This window comes from Rattus norvegicus, chromosome 5 (assembly GCF_021556685.1).
Source record: "Rattus norvegicus strain SHRSP/BbbUtx chromosome 5, alternate assembly SHRSP_T2T, whole genome shotgun sequence".
Lineage (NCBI taxonomy): Eukaryota > Metazoa > Chordata > Mammalia > Rodentia > Muridae > Rattus > Rattus norvegicus.
This window is the reverse complement of record NC_141538.1, coordinates 17918283-17938005: the sequence shown is the minus strand read 5'-3', so window position 1 is coordinate 17938005 and position 19723 is coordinate 17918283. Positions and strand designations below refer to the sequence as shown.

Genomic DNA, 19723 nt, shown 5'->3' with positions numbered 1-19723 from the left:
GTAGTGCCATGGAGATGTCTGACACATCCTAAGTCAGTGGCCTGCTCTGGGTGATTCCTTTAGAGCAGGAGGATATGGACTTCCCATCCCCCACGTGACAATGTTTCATCCCTACTCCAGGGCAGCAGCCTTGTGAGTGGGGTCATGTAGATTACTCATTGTCACCATGGGCTTCAAGGGTGCTCAGTATTCTTGTTGATCCATGTTGAGAGTCCATATCCCTTCTGAAGGCTGTGTTGCTTCTTCCTCTGAGGACTCACATACTCCTTCTCCTTTGCTGACAACCAGAAACACAGTGTCTCCCAATGAGTATCATCCTGAGCACATGTTAGGGCAGTTTGGGCCATAACACTGCATTCCTGTGTCAAGTTTAGTTACCATATTGGCCATATATATATGTGTTATGTAGATGTTCATGTGTGCATGTATGTGTATACATGTGTACATATGTGCATGTATTGAAATGTTTATAAAAAGATAAAGAGGGAGGGGGATATGGAGGTGTAATCAGGTATAGGGGAGGGGGTGCCTCAGCAGGCCCATGCTAAGGCATCCCTTCTGCCTGAGGAACCAACCACATGAAATTACAAAATAGAATAGAATTTATTCAGGGCATGGGGAAGAGAGTCAAGAGGGTAGTAGACACACACACACATACGCACGCGCACGCACACACACACACAGAGAGAGAGAGAGAGAGAGAGAGAGAGACATAGACACAGAGACAGAGACAGAGAGACAGAGAGTAGAGAAGTAGAGGCTGTCCAGAGCATGTGAAGGGGAAGGGGGAAGTGAATGGGGAGAGAGTGGGAGCCAGAAGGCCAGAGCATGAACAAGAAATCAAGAGAGGGGAGGGGCACGTAGCCCCTTTTATAGTGTCAGGCATACCTGGTTGTTCCCAGGTAACTGTGGGGCAGAGCTTAAACGAAGTGTTAACATGCATGTGAATGTGTGTCTATGTATGTGTACACACACGTGCATGTGATTATGTGCATATATGCACATGCATTTGCACAGGCATATGTATATACATATGCATGTGTGTGCATGTCTATACCGATCCATGTGTTAGTGCCATTCTATTCTATATCATTCATGTTATACATTTATAAGCCTCTCTAATCCTCAATCATACATACCAGGAACTCAAACTCCTAGTATCTTCAGCTCTCCCATCTTGAATTTTTATCTCATGGAACTGGCACTACCTGAGGGCCCCACCCTCACAAGCTCAGTAGTCCTCAGATGGCTAGGAAGCCCCACTCTGGATACTTCCCTCTCCTCAGATACTCTACTAGAACATTTCCCCCCATAGCTGCTCCTATCACCTCAGCTCTGAGTTTCTGTAGCAGTGCCCACAGCTTCCCACCATGGTCACCTCATATACCCAAGAGGAAAAAAATTCTTTTCTAGCGCTTGGTCATGAAGCATGTCTTCCCCACCCCACATCAGCCTCCTGACTGCTACCCCACCCCCATCAGCTGCTTTGCAGGAACCAAACTCAACTTTTATAGTAGCTAGTCCACTCCCACCTTCACCTGCTGCCAGGGACCCTCAGGAACAAAGCCACAGAGGCCTTCTGCCAATATGGTGGGCTCTTTGTCTTGTAATTTTAAATACGCCATTTCTAAACTCTTTCAATAGAGGATGGTTTGAGGTTAAATAAATTCTCCTTTCTTGCTTTTCTTCTTTTCAGGAGAATGTTCACCTTCTGGCACAAGGTGACGTTTCATAATAAAAATTTAACTACAGTATGTGACATAACAACCTAAAACCATCTCTGTATTTTAACAGTCCCTCGCCCTGTCTCAGCCTTTGCTTAGGAATCCAAGAAAATTGAAAATGTGTTTTGCTTGCACGGGTCTTAGTTGAGGGTTTTATTCAAGGCAACATAAGAAGAATGTTTGTGGTGGCAGAACTGAATAGAGTATGAGTGACACCCGCAAGGCCACTCTATTGAACGATGGGGAAGCAGCAGCATATGAGTGTCTCAATTCAATTTCTCTATAGATTCACCAAGGCCTGAAAGGAGGGAGGCTAAGTGCCCCATTCCTGGCTGTGACGGCACAGGGCACGTAACGGGGCTCTACCCCCACCACCGCAGCCTTTCTGGGTGCCCCCACAAAGTGCGAGTTCCTCTGGAAAGTGAGTATTCCTTAAACCTGAGGACCCACCTATTCATTCAGATGTCCAGCCTCCCATGGAGGTCCTCTGCCCCTCTCTTTTGGATAGAATTAAGGGTGGAAAAATAATCTTACCTCCATGGGTCAAGTAATTTCCATGTAACAATGTGAGGGGTTTTTAGTTGTTGTTTTTCAGATTTTGAGACAAGATCTGGCCTCATACACATGGAGATTGCCTCTCTTTTCCTCTCCTGTGCACAACTTAGCTGTGTGCATTAGAAAAATTCAGGAATAGTAATTTAAGTTGAAAAACATTTGTTATTGAAAAGATAGTTCATTACCAATAGTTCTAAGGAAGTAGGGATCTCATCATTACACAGGGTACCCAGGAGGTAAAGTCAGGAAGACTCTGTGTAAGAGCCCTGGTGCCCTTCTGTGTGAGGCTCAGCAAATCCAGGTTTATTTGTAGCATAGGGATGACTCTAGTCCTCTCATTCCTGACTCTGAGATTATTATACAAATGGTGAGTACCCCAGAGTATGAGGCAGCTGGGGTGTGAACTGCAAAGTTGTTGATTGGGGTCTCAAGAGAACACCTTGTGGACAACTTGCACACCTTTTGTGACTTGGCTGACCCTGAGAAGGACAACTACGTGGTCACTAAGTCAGAAGATGGGTAGAGAAGATAAGTTAGTGTTACTATATAATTTGACTGCATAGTCCTTCCCAGCCTGAGGTCAGCATCAAGTCTCCATTCAGAGGAAGAATGTCACTCTGACCACCTAGCCTGCCTGCAATTTTCTCAAGATGTCCTGTTACATCTGACCCTCCCAGAGCAGCAGCAGCCTCTCCTCCCTCATGCCCACCATAGTTCTTCAGTGATCTGGGCCATAGAGATGAAGGAAGGACAAGCTTAAAACACTGGTTTGTCACATAATCTGTCATGTATTTAGTGGGACAGTTCTTGGACCAGCCCATGGGTAAAAGTGGGGGGTACCTCAACATCCCCAGCTGGGTATAAGGACTTGGCAGGTCACTAGCTTTCCCCTACCCAGTAGCATTATCAGTTGCTCAGTCTGACCATTTGATGCCTTGTTCAACCTTACTCTTACCAGTAATCACTTGGTAAGGGATAGTAGATGGACAGAGGCAAAATATCACCACTTCAGAAATAAAACAGGCTGCATGCACAGAACTCCAAATTATAGGGAAAGGATTGAAAGAACTGTGTGGAAAAAAGTTCTTCGCTGCTGTGTAGAAATGTACTTAGGAGGGAAGGTCAGGGTAAGGAGCTTCTCAGTTGAGATCAGAGGACAGCAGGGTCTATCCTAGCATGCATGTGGCGCCAGAACTACAAAGACTTGTTCCTCAGTTGGATGTGAGCAGAAGCATTTGGGGAAGGGATCTAGGGTTAACACTCTGACAATCAGAACAACTTAAACATGAACTAGCTTTTGGGGTTTCATTCCTGAAGTTCTCACTGGCTTTAGTTGAGTATGAATATATCCCATGGTGAATGCTTGCCTGATGTCATTTGCATGTAGAAAGGAAAAGTAGGTTTGATGGTGTGTTACGTCTCGTTCTTACCTTTAACATGCTATTCTGTGCTTAGTTCTTGCCATGCATGAGAACGTACTCAAGTGTCCCACCCCAGGATGCACAGGAAGGGGACATGTGAACAGCAATCGCAACACTCACAGAAGGTAACTCTGATGACTTGATGATCATTTACATCGCAAAACTTCAAGCGAAACTTTCCACGAATGAAATAATTAGGCCATCTGTTGAGATAACTGTTGTACCTCTATTAAGTGTTATCTCTTGAAATAGCTAATAAGTAGTCTTAATCTCAGGAAATTTTATATTAGCGATCAACTAAAATAATGAAGCAGTTGTACTTGAAGATGCTCAGGCTCTGTGTCCATACAGCCACACACACAGGACACATCTTTCTGGCCCCATATCTCACTGGTACACGTGGATATCAGAGGCCAGCATCTGTATTTCTCAGTAGTTATCATGAACCCACACAAGGGGCCTTTAGAAAGGCTTCACAGGTGTTTTGACTGTAAACCATGCAAGGAGTGGGTGTCAGTTTCATTAATTTTTGAAACTAAAATAAAGCACATTTGTGTGTGATTACATATAAATATACAGTTTGTATATATAGATACTTTAAATTTTTATTTTTAATATGTATTTTAATGTGCACAGGTGTTTTGCATACATGTGTATAAATATATATATATTTGTCTCTGAACCACATGTGTGCAATGCCCACAGAGAGGGTGTGGGGGCTTCTAGAACTAGAGTTATAGATGGTTATGAACTGCCAGGTGGGGGCTGGGAATCAAACCCAGGTCCTCTAGAACAACAACCAGTGTTTTTAAATGTAGAGTCATCTCTTCAACCCTGCGATTTTTATGTGTACATTTTATTTTACGTGTGGAATGTGTAGTTATGAGCTACAGTTTGACTTATAAGAAGATTGCCAAAATGATTTCATATTTATGCTTTCAATTTGACTGACGTATAAAACTCAGCCTCTAAAATGTTGCTAAAGTTCTAAGATAAACCATGGAATTATCGTGCTAACAACGCAGTCAGACAAATGTGTATAGAGATCACTCTGTACTTACTGTACTGAGTTTCAGAATCCTTTCGGTATTTCCCAATCATGTAAGATCTTGATTTTTCTTTAAATGTATTCACTACTTGTCACCTCTGAGATGGGCTAGAGAACAAACATAGACACTGCAGTTTGAAACCCTTTGGGATCTTCTGTATGACAATGGTGCTAAGTGAACTATTAATATGACTTAACATTTGCTGTGTGCCAAGGGTGTTGCATGACTCTGCCAAGGCAGACCACATTGTCACGCTCACTCATGTCCTCCAACTCTTCTTTTTTGAAACAGTCTTTCTGGTTGTCCAATTGCTGCAGCTGAAAAGTTGGCAATGACCCAGGACAAAAGTCAACTTGATTCTTCCCAGACTGGGCAGGGTCCTGAGCAGGCTCACAGGTATGAACCTTCAGGACTTGGCTGACACCTCTGTTCATGTTGGATTCCACCCAGAAGAGCCTATGTTTCTTGTGTGTCACCTCACTGTGGTCTGCATGTCATGTTCTGTCACCAGTAGATTGATGTGGGCAGGCAATTCACAGGGCTAAGGAATAATGGCATCATTCAAACAATCCAGGGGACATATCTTTACAAGGCTAGCATAATATGGGGGAACAAAAAGAATGACGTATGACAAAAGTTCTCACTCACTAATACCAGGTAGGCTCCTATGTGTGACCAGTTTCTTTTCTGCCTGGAAGACACTCAATCAGAGACATTTGTGTAAGTGTGTGATGTTATGTGCTCTCTTTAGGGCCACATATGAACCTAATCAAAGGTTCACTGCTAACAAAGTCTCCCAAGGCCCCTGAGTGCCCAAGTTCCTCAGAATATCTAGTAGTTAGAAAAATATTTTACAGAAAACAAATATTGATATTTAAGGCAATGATAAGTACATTTTGTAACATTATGCAAGTAGTAAAATGTTATTTTGAGGATAGAGAAAAATTATCAAATAACTGTTGCTAATGAGCCAGTAAAATGCAATTATAACTAGTAAGCACGTCAGCGTTTCTGGGGTGTTTAGTTTGCTTTCTGTTTTGTGATAAAAACACTCTGACTAAGCAGAATGGGGGGAGAAATGGATATGTTTTTTTTACACTCCTAGAGCACAATCTATAATGGAGGTGAGTCACAGCAATAATTCAAGCTGGGGATATGGGCTATTGTGGCATAGTGGTTAGAGGTATTGACTGTTCTTGCAGAGGGCTGGGGGTCAGTTCCCAGCACCCCCATGGCAATGTACAGTCATTTATAGCTCCATTTTCCAGCGATCCAGCACACTATTCATGCAGGAAAAAATGTACACAGAAAATAAAATAATAAATCCAATTGGGAATGGAAGAAGAAAGCAAGGCCCACACTACTTACAGGCTCGCTCTCTGACTGCTAGGCTAGCCTTGCTGCACAACCCAGGCCAGCTTGTCTCCAAAAGGGCCCTGTGACAACCACCAACCAAGACAGTGGCTCACACAGCCACAGGCAAGTATGATCTGAGCTGTCCCTCAGTTGAGGTTCCTGCTCCCAAATTAACTCCAGACAGTATCAAGTTGACAAAAAAGCACACACAATATGGAGTCCCTTGATATTTTTCTTCTACAGATTCTCTTAAAAGAATTAAAACTGGCATTCAAGTCATATGAGTGAAAAACATGTCAAGTTAAAATCTCGAATTATTAAATATGCAGCAATAAGAAATTTTAACATGAGTTGTCATTAGTATTAGAATACTCTCTTGATTCTCCCTAAGAGTGCTTCTGGAGAACTAAAATTGAGTTTCTTGTTTACTCACAGATTTAGAAATTATCATTTTAGATTATAGTATTTTTACAACTTCAGTGTAAGTAAGCCAACTTTGCATAAGATTTACTCATCCCTCACTTATTCCTTCATCAAAACAAATTTTTCATAATTTGATCATATTATTTTTGATCATATTATTTCCCCTCCCCACCTCCTTTTCTTTTTTTTTCTTTTTTTTTTTATTAACTTGAGTATTTCTTATATACATTTCGAGTGTTATTCCCTTTCCCGGTTTCCGGGCAAGCATCCCCCTAATCCCTCCTCCTCCCCTTCTTTATGGGTGTTTCCCTCCCCAACCTCCCCCCATTGCCGCCCTCCCCCAACAATCTAGTTTACTGGGGGTTCAGTCTTAGCAGGACCAAGGGCTTCCCCTTCCACTGGTGATCTTACTAGGATATTCATTGCTACCTATGAGGTCAGAGTCCAGGGTCAGTCCATGTATAGTCCTTAGGTAGTGGCTTAGTCCCTGGAAGCTCTGGTTGCTTGGCATTGTTGTACATATGGGGTCTCAAGCCCCTTCAAGCTCTTCCAGATCTTTCTCTGATTCCTTCAACGGGGGTCCTATTCTCAGTTCAGTGGTTTGCTGCTGGCATTCGCCTCTGTATTTGCTGTATTCTGGCTGTGTCTCTCAGGAGCGATCTACATCCGGCTCCTGGCGGCCTGCACTTCTTTGCTTCATCTATATTGTCTAATTGGGTGGCTGTATATGTATGGGCCACATGTGGGGCAGGCTCTGAATGGGTGTTCCTTCAGTCTCTGTTTTAATCTTTGCCTCTCTCTTCCCTGCCACGGGTATTCTTATTCCCCTTTTAAAGAAGGAGTGAAGCATTCACATTTTGATCATCCGTCTTGAGTTTCATTTGTTCTAGGCATCTAGGGTAATTCAAGTGTTTGGGCTAATAGCCACTTATCAATGAGTGCATACCATGTGTGTATTTCTGTGATTGGGTTACCTCACTTAGGATGATATTTTCCAGTTCCAACCATTTGCCTACGAATTTCATAAAGTCATTGTTTTTGATAGCTGAGTAATATTCCATTGTGTAGATGTACCACATTTTCTGTATCCATTCCTCTGTTGAAGGGCATCTGGGTTCTTTCCAGCTTCTGGCTATTATAAATAAGGCTGCGATGAACATAGTGGAGCACGTGTCTTTTTTATATGTTGGGGCATCTTTTGGGTATATGCTCAAGGGAGGTATAGCTGGATCCTCAGGCAGTTCAATGTCCAATTTTCTGAGGAACCTCCAGACTGATTTCCAGAATGGTTTTACCAGTCTGCAATCTCACCAACAATGGAGGAGTGTTCCTCTTTCTCCACATCCTCACCAGCATCTGCTGTCACCTGAGTTTTTGATCTTAGCCATTCTTCACTAAGGTGAAATCTCAGGGTTGTTTTGATTTGCATTTCCCTTATGACTAAAGATGTTGAACATTTCTTTAGGTGTTTCTCAGCCATTCGGCATTCCTCAGCTGTGAATTCTTTGTTTAGCTATGAACCCCATTTTTTAATAGGGTTATTTGTCTCCCTGCGGTCTAACTTCTTGAGTTCTTTGTGTATTTTGGATATAAGGCCTCTATCAGTTGTAGGATTGGTAAAGATCTTTTCACAATCTGTTGGTTGCAGTTTTGTCCTAACCACAGTGTCCTTTGCCTTACAGAAGCTTTGCAGTTTTATGAGATCCCATTTGTCGATTCTTGATCTTAGAGCATAAGCCATTGGTGTTTTGTTCAGGAAATTTTTTCCAGTGCCCATGTGTTCCAGATGCTTCCCTAGTTTTTCTTCTATTATTTTGAGTGTATCTGGTTTGATGTGGAGGTCCTTGATCCACTTGGACCTAAGCTTTGTACAGTCCACCTCCTTTTCTATCCAACTTCATACATATGCTTACTTACTCTCCCTACTTTAAAAAACAAACAAAACAGTGAAAATCAAAATAAACAAAAAAATCCAATAAAACAAAAAACTACCAAAACAAAACAAAATGAAACAAGAAGCACACATGTGTGCTTGTGCATACACTCACACAGCATGGTCTGTGTTGACTAACTACTCCTGGGCACGGGGCTTGTCATGGACTGTGGATGATATAACCAAAACTGTTCCAATAGAGAAAAATAATTTTTCCTTTCCCAGTAAGAATCGACTGCAAATAGAATCTATATTGGGGTGGGACTCTTCGCCTGCTTCTCTTTCCCTATGCTGGGAACTTGTATTTGAACTCATGCAGTCGTGTGCATGCCTGTCACATTCTCTGTGAATTTATGTGTCATCAGTCCTGTCGTGTCCAGGAGACACTGTTTCCATGTATTGGATTCTGTGATTGGTTTACTTACATCGAGTATCCTACAATTTTGGGATGAAGCCAACTTGATCATAATAGATAATTTTTTAGTGTTCTTGAATTTAGTTTGCAAATATTTTATTCAGAGTTTTTGTATTTATATTCATAAATATAATATGGTTTGTAATTTCCTTTTTGTTGGGATTTTCTGTGGTTTTAGTAACATGGTAATAGTGACTTTATTAAAAATAAAAGGAAAATGTCCCATCAGTTTCAAGTTTGCACAGTGATTTGAGGATTATTGACATTAGTTTTTCTGTGAAGGTGTGGTAGAATTCTGTGCTGAATCTTATCTGACCCTGGTGTTTTCGGGAAGTTGGGAAATATAGGTAGGGGTCAAATATTTAATTGCTGATTCTATTTCACTAGGAGATATAAGTGTGTTTAAATTGTTTATTTCATCTTAACTTTAATAGATCATATATATCAAGAAATTCATTTCTTTTAGGTTTTACAATTTGCTAGTGTATAGCTTTTAAAGTACATTCTTATTGAATTTCTTCACTGTCTATAGTAATGTCTCCCTTTTATCTCTAATTTTATTAATTTCTATCTTTTCTCTTTGTCTTTTGGTTAATTTTGCTAAAGGTTTATGAATCCTACTGATTTTTTTCAAATCACCTCCTTGTTTTGTTGATTCTTTATACTGATTGGTCATTTTTGTTTTATTGATTTCAGTTTGATTACTTCTTCCATTTCCACTTTCTGGGTATTATTTCTTTGTGTTTTTCTAGAGCTCTCAGGTGTGTCACTAAGTAATATGAAATCTCTCCAACTTTTCTTTAATGTAAACAGTTAGTGATATGAACTTGCTTCTTAGAACTGTCATTACTATGCCCCATAGGATTGGGTATATTGTTATTTTCATCCAATTATAAAATTTTTAATTTTCTTATGGATTTCTGTCTTCACCCAGTTTTCCTTCAGTAGTAAGTTGTTTAATTTTCATGAAATTGTATGCTTTTTGCTGTTTCTGTTGTTGTAAATATCCAGCTTTAATCCATGGTAGTCAGGTACAGGGTGATATTTCAATTTTCTTATATCCTTTCAAATTTTCTTTATATCATAATATGTGGTCATTTTGGAGAAAGATCCATGAGATGCTGAGAAGAAAGTATACTCTTTTGTGTTTGAGTGAAATGGTCTGTAGGTGTCTGTTAGGTAAACTTGTTTTATGATGTTTATTAACTCCAGTGTTTCCTTGCTTAGCTTTTGTCTGCATGATCAGACTGACTAGTGAGCGTGGAGTACTGAAGTCACCCACTGTTACTGTGTGAGGGACAGTGCATGAGAGTAGATTTCTTTTATGACTTTGGGTACCCTTGTGTTTGATGCATAAATGTTTAGAATTGTAATATACTCTGGTTAAATTCTTTTGATGAGTAGGTCCTTTCCTGTATCTACTGATTAGTTCTTGAGTTTTGTCTTTTAATCTGTTTTATAAGATATTAAAATAGCTACACCTCCATGCCTCTTGGTTTTATTCCCTTGGAATACCTTAAGGTTTTGTTTTTCTTTGAAGATATGTTTCTTGGATAGGACTATGAATCCTGTTTAATAACCCAACCTATTAGTCTGTGTCTTTTTATTGGGTAGGGAATTGACATCATCAATACCGCGAGTTATTAATGGGCAATGCTTATTAACCACCATTATTTTGTTATGTGGGGATTTTTCTCCTCTTTGAATTTACTGTTCTGGCTTTATTTATTCCTTATGTCCTCTCATGTGTAGTTAACTTTTCTCTTGATACTAAAGGTTTCCTTTTAGTGCCTTCCATATATTTCTAGATAGGTGGACATTATTATTTGAATTTGATTTTCATCATGAAATGATTCTCTTTCTCTGCCTAATTATTGCGTTTGTTACTTTTGCTGGGTAGAGTAGTGTGGGCTATCATCTGTGACCTCTCAGAGCTCAGCCAGGTCTTCTAGCTTTCAGAATCTCCACTGAGCACCCAGATGATGTCTAACATGTCTGCCTTTATATGTTACTTTGTCTTTTTCCCTTGCAACTTGTGATATCCTCTCATCATTCTGTACATTTAGTATTTGATTATTGTGTGTAGTGGGGAGTATCTTTTTCTGATTCGATCTCTTAGGTGTTTGGTATGCTTCTTGTACCTTTATAGTCATCTCTTTCTTCAGAGTAGAGATATTTTGTATGATTTTTTAAAAAATAATTTCTGACCTGACTTTGGTTTCTTCTCCATCCTCTATACGCATTATTCACGGTTTGGTCTTTTTATGGTTTCTCAGATTTCTTTTTTCTTTTTTAAAGATGTAACATTTTCCTTAACTGAGGTACCATTTTTACTACCTTGTCTTCAAGATATGAAATTAATTCCCTTTTTCATGTTTTTAATCTGTCAGTAAAGATAGCTCTGAGGGTGGTGGTTCATTTCACTTTGATATCCTAAGTGTCTCAATTGCAGTATTATATTAGTTTAAGTTTTCTTTAGTGGTTCTGTTACTTCGCTAAGTTCTACTTCCGTGTCTTAAATTATTTTCATTATCTCATTCAACTGTTTGTTAGTGTTTTTACTGTCTTCGTTGTGGCATTTACTCACGTCCTCTTTAAGGCCCTTACGTGTATGTATAATTGCTATTTTGAAGCTCTTGTCTTGTTCCTTAGCTAAATTGCTTTTGGTTGAGCCTATTATTATAGGGAAGAGGTATATTTTCTTGCTTGTCAATATTTGTGTTTTTGTCCTGGGATCTAATCATACTGAGTTGCAACTTTTGCATGTTTGTTGGTGCAGATATCTGCTCTCATCTTTTTGGGGTAGGTGTTACATTCTTTGGTTTCTGCTGCTTAATCTATGTCCATACCAAGTGTGATGGCTCTGGAACCCCTGGCAGAGAGATGTTCTATAGGTGGCAGAAGTCACAAAGGAACAGAGTTGAGTTAAAAGGACAGGCTGACAGTGATGTTGGGAAGAACCAGGGGAACTCTGAGATTATACCAAGAGGCTCATTCCCTACGACATTGAGGTGGGCTGTTGGGTTTGGTTGCTATCTACATCAGAAGTAAGAGTAAGTGTAGAGACAGGAGTGGAAGACAAGGAAGAAGATGTAAGTTACCTACCTAAATCCCAGCCTGGTGTTATAGCTGTGGATCAGCGGTGTCATATAGGAAGAGAGGCAAAGGTAAAAGAACTAGGAGATGCTGGGTCTATAACAAGAGACTGAATTCCTTAAGTATTTTTAATGTACCATTGGAGAAGTTTTACCCACTCTGCAAGATATCATCAACATTTTAACATTCATATTTTATTGTAAAATAAAAAGAAAATAGTTTTTATTCTGAGAACCCTGAAAGGTATGTTTGTTTGTGATCTCTGATACATAGACAACAGCTAAATAGAATTCTACTTTCCTTGGCCAGAGCTGGCTCCATAGGTACCATGTTCTTATTTAGTCCAGACATAAAAAACCCACAGGACTGTCTAAATTACACTTGGAATGAAACAGTTATATCAAAACTGTGATGAGTATAATAATATGGTAATTGAGATATATCTTGAAATAAGACAATTTAATACACAATGTCAATATGTTGAATATCTCTGAATGAGGACTGAATAGCCCTCTTTTATTAGGGCAGATTTGAACACGATGATACAGCAGCCCCAGCTCACTATAACTCATAGTATCTGCTCTCCCGTGAGTGCTGGATGTTGTCTCTGTGAACTGACAGGCAAGGGTAATTCCATCTACTGTAAATTCTGACCAACAGTTTCTATTTTCTTCAAACTACTTTTTTTACTCTTACCAGGGTGAATTTAGTGAAGCAAATTGAATTTAACTTCCGCTCACAAGCCATCACCTCTCCAAGAGCCTCTGCATCAAAAGAACAAGAGAAGTTTGGCAAAGTACCATTTGATTATGCCAGTTTTGATGCACAAGTATTTGGTAAACGTCCGCTCCTACAAACAGGACAAGGACAAAAGGCACCACCATTTCCTGAATGTAAGCTCCAAATTTGAATCCCAACATTCATTACCCCAAAGTGCACCTTGGGTAGAGGTTTATTCACACCATTATATAATGTCCTCCTTAAGGATGACAGAAAAGATAGTGAAATAAGTAAGTTAGCCATTACTACTAAATTTATATCACAGTTATACAGAATATTGTAAGTTAATAGTTATTTCATAGATAGTGTCATTGTTGAATCTAACTATAACCATGAGATAATTAGGATCATGGTTAATATATTGAAGGCTATGACAGCTATTACATTATATTAATTCATAGCAACCTAATAAGATAAAATATGTCATACTGTTTAAAATATTACTGAAGTCAACAAAAGCTATCAGATCAAACATAGAAAGAACTAAAAATCCAAGAAACTCAATTCAGGTATCTGAAACTTACTAGGATAAAAATATATAACTTTCAAATTTTTCACTAATTAATTTAAGAATTATTAATACAGAAACCTTTAAAATAGGTTACATAGTATTATTGTTAATTCTGATCCATCCATGGAGAAGGCTGAACTGAATGGCTATACAGAGTGTATACTTACACATTTCACCTTGAGAGCAGGCCCTCTGTGTATTCTGCTCAGCTCACTGAGAACTCTGTCCCAGTTAAGTACAGCTAATGTACAAGCAAGCGTGCATTTTGAGTAATAAAAGTACAACCTATGTTAGTAGAAACTGCAATGAGAGCACCCCCACCCCCAAGCCGTGGTCCTCAGACTGTTCAGCTCATTCACATACTCCTCCTGAGCTGCTGCAGGGTATGATGCCCTGTAACCTTGGTGACGGAGTTTCTGTCACCTGTACTGAAAATACAAGAACTGTTAAGAGAATGGGCACCTTTCAAGGTTCACATCATCTGCTTTGTGACCCTTGCTAAAACCCAACTAGTAACCTCCAGTTAACATACCAACAGATGATCGTTCTGCTTTAACTTACTCTTTGAGTGTTTAGATCAAAGAAATTTTGTCTTTAAAAAAAATCTTTGGTAACTGAAGCCACCGCGTACATGCAATTGCTAATCAGATCTCTCTTCAACAGCAAAGCATTTTTCAAATCCAGTGAAATTTTCTAATGGGCTGCCTAGTGCTGGCGCCCACACACAGAGCACAGTCCGTGCCAGCTCTTATGGCCATGGTCAGTACAGTGAAGACACCCACATAGCAGCAGCTGCTGCTATCCTGAACCTTTCCACCCGCTGCAGGGAAGCCACAGACATCCTCTCCAACAAACCGCAAAGCCTGCGTGCCAAGGTAAGCCAGGCCAAGAGCCTGGAAGATGGGCCAGCAAGCCGAGAGAATCAACTGCCTTTCATGTTCTCAACTGCGTCCATTCACTGCCCCAACTCCCTACTCACGCAGGGATGACCTCTCAATGAGGTCAAGGGAAAAAAATGGGTGCTTATCTTGGTGATATAGTAATTTGGGGAGCAGTGAGTTAAGCTGCTTGAAGAGAATTGCATCCTTGTTTGTGTTCTGAGGCATTTGGTGAAGAAGGAATGGGAGTTACTGTTAAAATGTCTCTACTGTGGAAGCTATTCACTGTGTGCAGCTCGGAATTATCCAAAACAGTGTTGAAGCTGATGGAGACATTGTCCTGTACATATCACACTTCATATCACGAGGACATCCCGGCTCTAGTGTTCTCTTGAGACCCACAGTAAGTACAGATAGTGACTTCCCAGACTGGCAAGACTAGAAGACTTGAGCAGTCAGTCCAGAATCAAATTCCAAGACCTTTGTGAACACAGTCCTTAATCCCATGAGATTAATCATATTTTTACAGCCTTCCTTCCCAACTGTGGGAAATGTGTGTTCATATTCATGATGTCTTACACACATGTCTAAGCATGTCTTCCTTTTCATCACATCATACTTGAGGCCCGGTGAGCCACAGAGGAGGCTGTAAGGGCTCAGTGTTTCTCTCACTGGGAGGCAATAGTTCCTGTTTACACATAAGACCTCACTTAAGGAACATATCACCTACCAAGATAACAAGTCTAGAAACCTGCTGACATAGATTCCCCAGACATTCTCTGTTACAGATTCTACTGCTTCAAATGGGGGAATTCCTAAGGCAATATCAGACCCTGAAACCTGTGCAATGTAAGCAGAGACATGTCCCTTTAAGGGCAGCCCCATCCTTATGCGGTCAGCTGCTCGCCCGTGCTGTGCCAGGCCTTCAGGAGAGCAGGTAACACAGTGCCACCAAGCATTTGACAGAAGAATCAGAATTAGCTTCTGGAAAAAGCCAAGCCAAGTAAACCCCAGGAAGAGGTAGTTGCCAAAATCCACTCAAAAAACAATCTTTAAACAAATGAGGTTCTTAAACAAAGAAAAATATATCCTCTGAAAATACAGCAAAATACCAATCTCTCTGAAATCATAATTCCAGTCCCAGATAACTGACAGGGAGATGATTTTGAGGGATTTTAAAACACAGCTTTATTTTTAAATTGACATTTTAATGATCTAATTTATTTTTCCATTTTAAGACTATTATAGAGATACCTGGTTCTAGAAATACTCTGATGTCATTCTTCCTAGTGCTTTCCGGTGGACTAATTTGCTGTCTTATAGAAAATGGGGTCTGCCACTACAGGTATCCACCCTGAAGCAGCTGGCTGGCAGTGCTAGGATGGATGCTGTCCATTTGCACATGTCCGTATTTTCCTGCTCCTCAGAGGGCTCCTTTCTCCCTAAAACCCTCCAGGTTCCATCAAATAACTGATGTCAAGTAAGTCACACACAGATGACTAACTGTTAAGTGGTGCTTTCTTGTCAGTCTGTTCTCTTTTAAAAACACATTTCTGATCAAGAAAACATGTTTAATCCCCACATTTCAAAAGAAACAGGTAATCCTTTTCTAACGTCTGTTTGTCCCCTCCTTCTGTCACTGAAGCTCTATACAGTAGACCTGGTGTTCCCAAGATAATGTCCTCTCCAACACAGCTCCTACCACTCTAAGCTAATGAGGACAGGGGAGAAAGGGCTCAGATGAACTTCTAAAAGGATCGCATTATGCTAGAGGTATTAAAAACATTTTCTTATGTGAACTGCCCATTCCTCACACAGTAATTTTTAGCATGGGATGAATATGGCTCCCACCAGAATCACTGTGAGCAGTGTTGCTGAACTGCATAACTATCCACTCACATTCCCACACATTAGTACTAATTTGTATAACTCTGTTTTCTTTAGAGTTTGTGTTCCCAAAATAGAACTGAGTTTCACAAACTTACGGAAACAATTCTTTTAGGGGAAAAAAGCCAAGTTAATTAACTCTTCAGACCTGCATCTAAGCAAATCATGCTGGATGCGTGGACTTTGCAATTACTGGTAAACCTGGGATTAGATGCCATCTTCCTGTGAACATTACATGTCAGCCTAATTCTTCCTCCAGTAGATTTGAGTTTTGTTGTTGTTAGTGCCTTTATTTCTGAAAGTTTCTGCTCAGAAGATCCCATATGCTTCACATTTAGAAGCAAACGCAGACAAGCAGGGCTAAGCACTGGGTCTGCCTCCACTACCTGCAAGACAGCAATTCCCGTGCTGTGGGTCTCCGCCCACTTGGGGGTCGAACGGCCCTTTCACAGGGGTCACCTACAACCAACAGAGAGCTCAGATATTGACATTGTAGTTCATAACAGTAGCAAAATTACAGTTGGTCAGGGTCACCACGACATGAGGAATTGTACTATAGGGTCACAGCATTAATAAGGTAGAGAACCACTGGGATAGACTGAGTTTCAGACCCTGGATTCAAGGAACTTCCAGATAAGCAGAAGGTAAGGAATGGCCCTTCCTTGGACATCTGAGGTGTAGAGGTGGGAGTGTGGAGGCTGGTAGCTTCACAGTGCCTCCTATCTGAACCAAGGAAGGCTAGTTTCTCTTTCCTTTTGGTCCCATCATTTGCTGTGAGCATCTCTTTAGCTGCTTAGAGCAATCAGAGAATGAACTAAAGAACACACTGTGACCTGTAGACCAAAACCCTCAAACCTTCAAAGTGCTGAAACACCACCTTGAGCACATACAGATATCTATTTCTGCAAGCACACAACTAACCTCACACTAACTAAGTAGGGTTCTGAGTTAGTGATCTACAAAACACTCAGAGATGCAAAGAAACTGAATCCCTATATAAATATAGAAGAATGACGGATGATGTCTTAGGGTTTCTCATGCTGTTAAGAGACACCATTGCTGTGGCAGCTCTTAAAGCAAAGAGATTTAGTCCGTTATCATCATGGTGGGAAGTATGATAACACAAAGGCAGACATAATGATGGAGAAGTAGCCGAGAGTTCTACATGTTGATCAACAGGGAAAAGTAAGACCCTAGGTCTAGCTTGAGCATCTGAAACCTCAAAGCCACCTCCCAGTGACACACTTTTTCCAACAAAGCCACACCCCCACTAATGCCACTTTCTATGAGTCTCCAGGGGCCATTTTCATTCAGACCACCAGAGACGATATAATATGCACACTATTTTCCACTTAAGCAACCAGTCTTCTCTACACACCAGATATATAGCATACCTGTGCAGAGAACGTGAGGCCATGTCTAGTATGACTGGTTATTTTTCAAACCAGAGCCCATTCACTTTACATTTTAGAAGGAACTATTTGTGTTAAAATAATATCTTGTCTCTGAATAACATATTCATACTATCAGATCTCTTACATGTGGTTTAAGGAATTAAGAGAATAATTTGTGTGTTTAGTTCTTAATGAACATCCTTAGGAGTTAATTTTGTCTGAAACACTAGTTCTCTTTTTATTCCAGCACATTTGTTTGTCCTAAGAATGTCTCCATTTTTATTTGACATAAATATGAGTTTTGAGACATAAATGGGCCACCATATCATATACCTTAAGGTCCGTTTGCCTAGCCACAGTGACTCCAGGTAGGAGTAGAGCGATGGGTGTAGGTAAGAATGAGCATCCTGGGTTTCCTGACCCTTCTCATCAATGCCCTGAGAGCTGGACCAGCCTGTGACAGATGCAGCCCACTTCGTCTCCTCCTATTCTCCTCCACAGAGGTAGAACATGCTTCGAGTCTATCTTTATCCTCAGCACTGCCACTTGCCAAGTATTCTGTTGTTTGTTTTGGTGTTTTCCCCACCTGTTTAGACAAAATGACATATGCACAGTGTGCCTTAAAAGAAAACAAAAAAATGACACTTACTTGAAGTGTTTAAAGTTCAAAGTCTGTTTTCGCTTGAACAAGGCCTAGAAACAGCATGCCATTAGTGCTGCCTGCTCACAGCACTACCAATGGACCCTGGGTGGTTAGAACCCAAGCAGATTTTAACAACTAAACACATTGTACCACACATTGTCAGTGAACAATGATGGAGGTCTCAAGGTACGGATCTTAGGGAACCAACTGCATAAGTATATTATAACTAAATACGTACTAACTGGTTCCTCGCTGGTCATGGTGGTTCAGCCTATAACCTTAGAACCAGAGAGGCTGAGACAGGGTATTGTTAGCTCGAGGCTATCCTGGCTACCTAGCAAGATCCTGTCTCAAAATAAGTAAATAAACAAAAGATTGACTCTTAAGCCCTGTAAACAGTAGCCTAGGACTATGTCTCTTCTGGGAATTGTAATTTACAGAGTACCTACTGTGTGCTAGGTACTATTCATAAACTCTCTGACCATGTGAATCCCTTTAAATCTTCCTAAACACTGTACCAGGGATAATACATTTCCATTTTTCAGTGGAAGAAACAGTGGTACAGAAATATTAAATACTATTCTCTTAGTGGCACAACTATAATTTCTGGGAAAGAAATTTGAATTTGAATTTGAATTTACACATAGCCTTAATTCTTTCCTAAAATACCTTATGGCTCATGTCCTGTCCAACCACCAGGAACTCACTAGACTCTGATTTCAAATGTAAATGTCTGTCTTGTGTGAATAAAGTCTAGAAATTTAGGGAACTAAACTTTATTTCAGTTTCACACCTTAGGTTAGTCATTTCCTCTCTGCACTGCATAATTCTGTGTTATAAACATGTTTCACATTTTTTTATCTTGACAGGGGTAGTACTTACTTACTGCTGAGTAAGGAAAAAGAATGGGCTTGGTTTCTGTCTTCAGTTATATAAGGACTTTCTATCTGCTCTTTGGTCCTCATAATTATAGTTTCACTAACCAGGTAATGTTCCAGTTATCAGAGGTGACATGGTTACATTAATCATGCCCCTGCTCTTGGACATCTAGGCCACTTTTTATCTTCTAGGAGAAATGAAGATTACATTCAGTAGGTCTGTAAACGTTCTGTTTAACCATCATTGATAATAAACTTATTACCCTTCATTACAAGTCATTATCCGTAAAGTAAGTCCTTGAAAGCCAGAACAATCTGTTTTTCAGTTTCTCTGTTCCTTCCACTGTAGTGTTATAATCATACCGTGCATGTCCTTAGTAATGCAGTGAACATACCTATAGCAGTAACTCAAAGGCAGCATCAATAGATGGCCTATGTTGTCCTTCCTGAGCTGAAAACCAGCCCCAAGAAATAAAGTATAAATACGTAGAACAAGGTCCCAGATAGCACTTCTGAGATCTAAGTGTTAGAAAGAGTGAGAGAGAAATACCACCTCAACTGCACCTCTGGCCCTGCCTCTCCACCAACTTCTCCCACTGCCCAGATTTCTGTGCTGACATTTGGAGATCAAAGCAGAGAAATATGATGCCTGGTGGTATCGCTCTGAATAAAAACCCATGCTGTGAATGTGTGATCCGCATCATGGTAGAAAGGGCCCTTCCTGCCACAGTGTAATTGTTGGATGCATCTGCGCAGTTACTTAAAAGCCCATCTGTACTC

The 19723-nt window shown here is 40.3% G+C and overlaps 1 protein-coding gene across 2 annotated transcripts in view; it reads left to right on the top strand.

Moving 5' to 3' along the window:
- The window catches only part of St18 (ST18 C2H2C-type zinc finger transcription factor), a 125776-nt gene that overhangs the window by 68363 nt on the left and 37690 nt on the right, over positions 1-19723 (top strand). For both annotated transcript variants that reach the window (XM_087660513.1, NM_153310.2), the window contains 5 exon segments: positions 2011-2145; positions 3735-3825; positions 5041-5145; positions 12672-12865; positions 13927-14138. In XM_087660513.1, the coding sequence (XP_087516639.1) occupies positions 2011-2145; positions 3735-3825; positions 5041-5145; positions 12672-12865; positions 13927-14138 (737 nt within the window).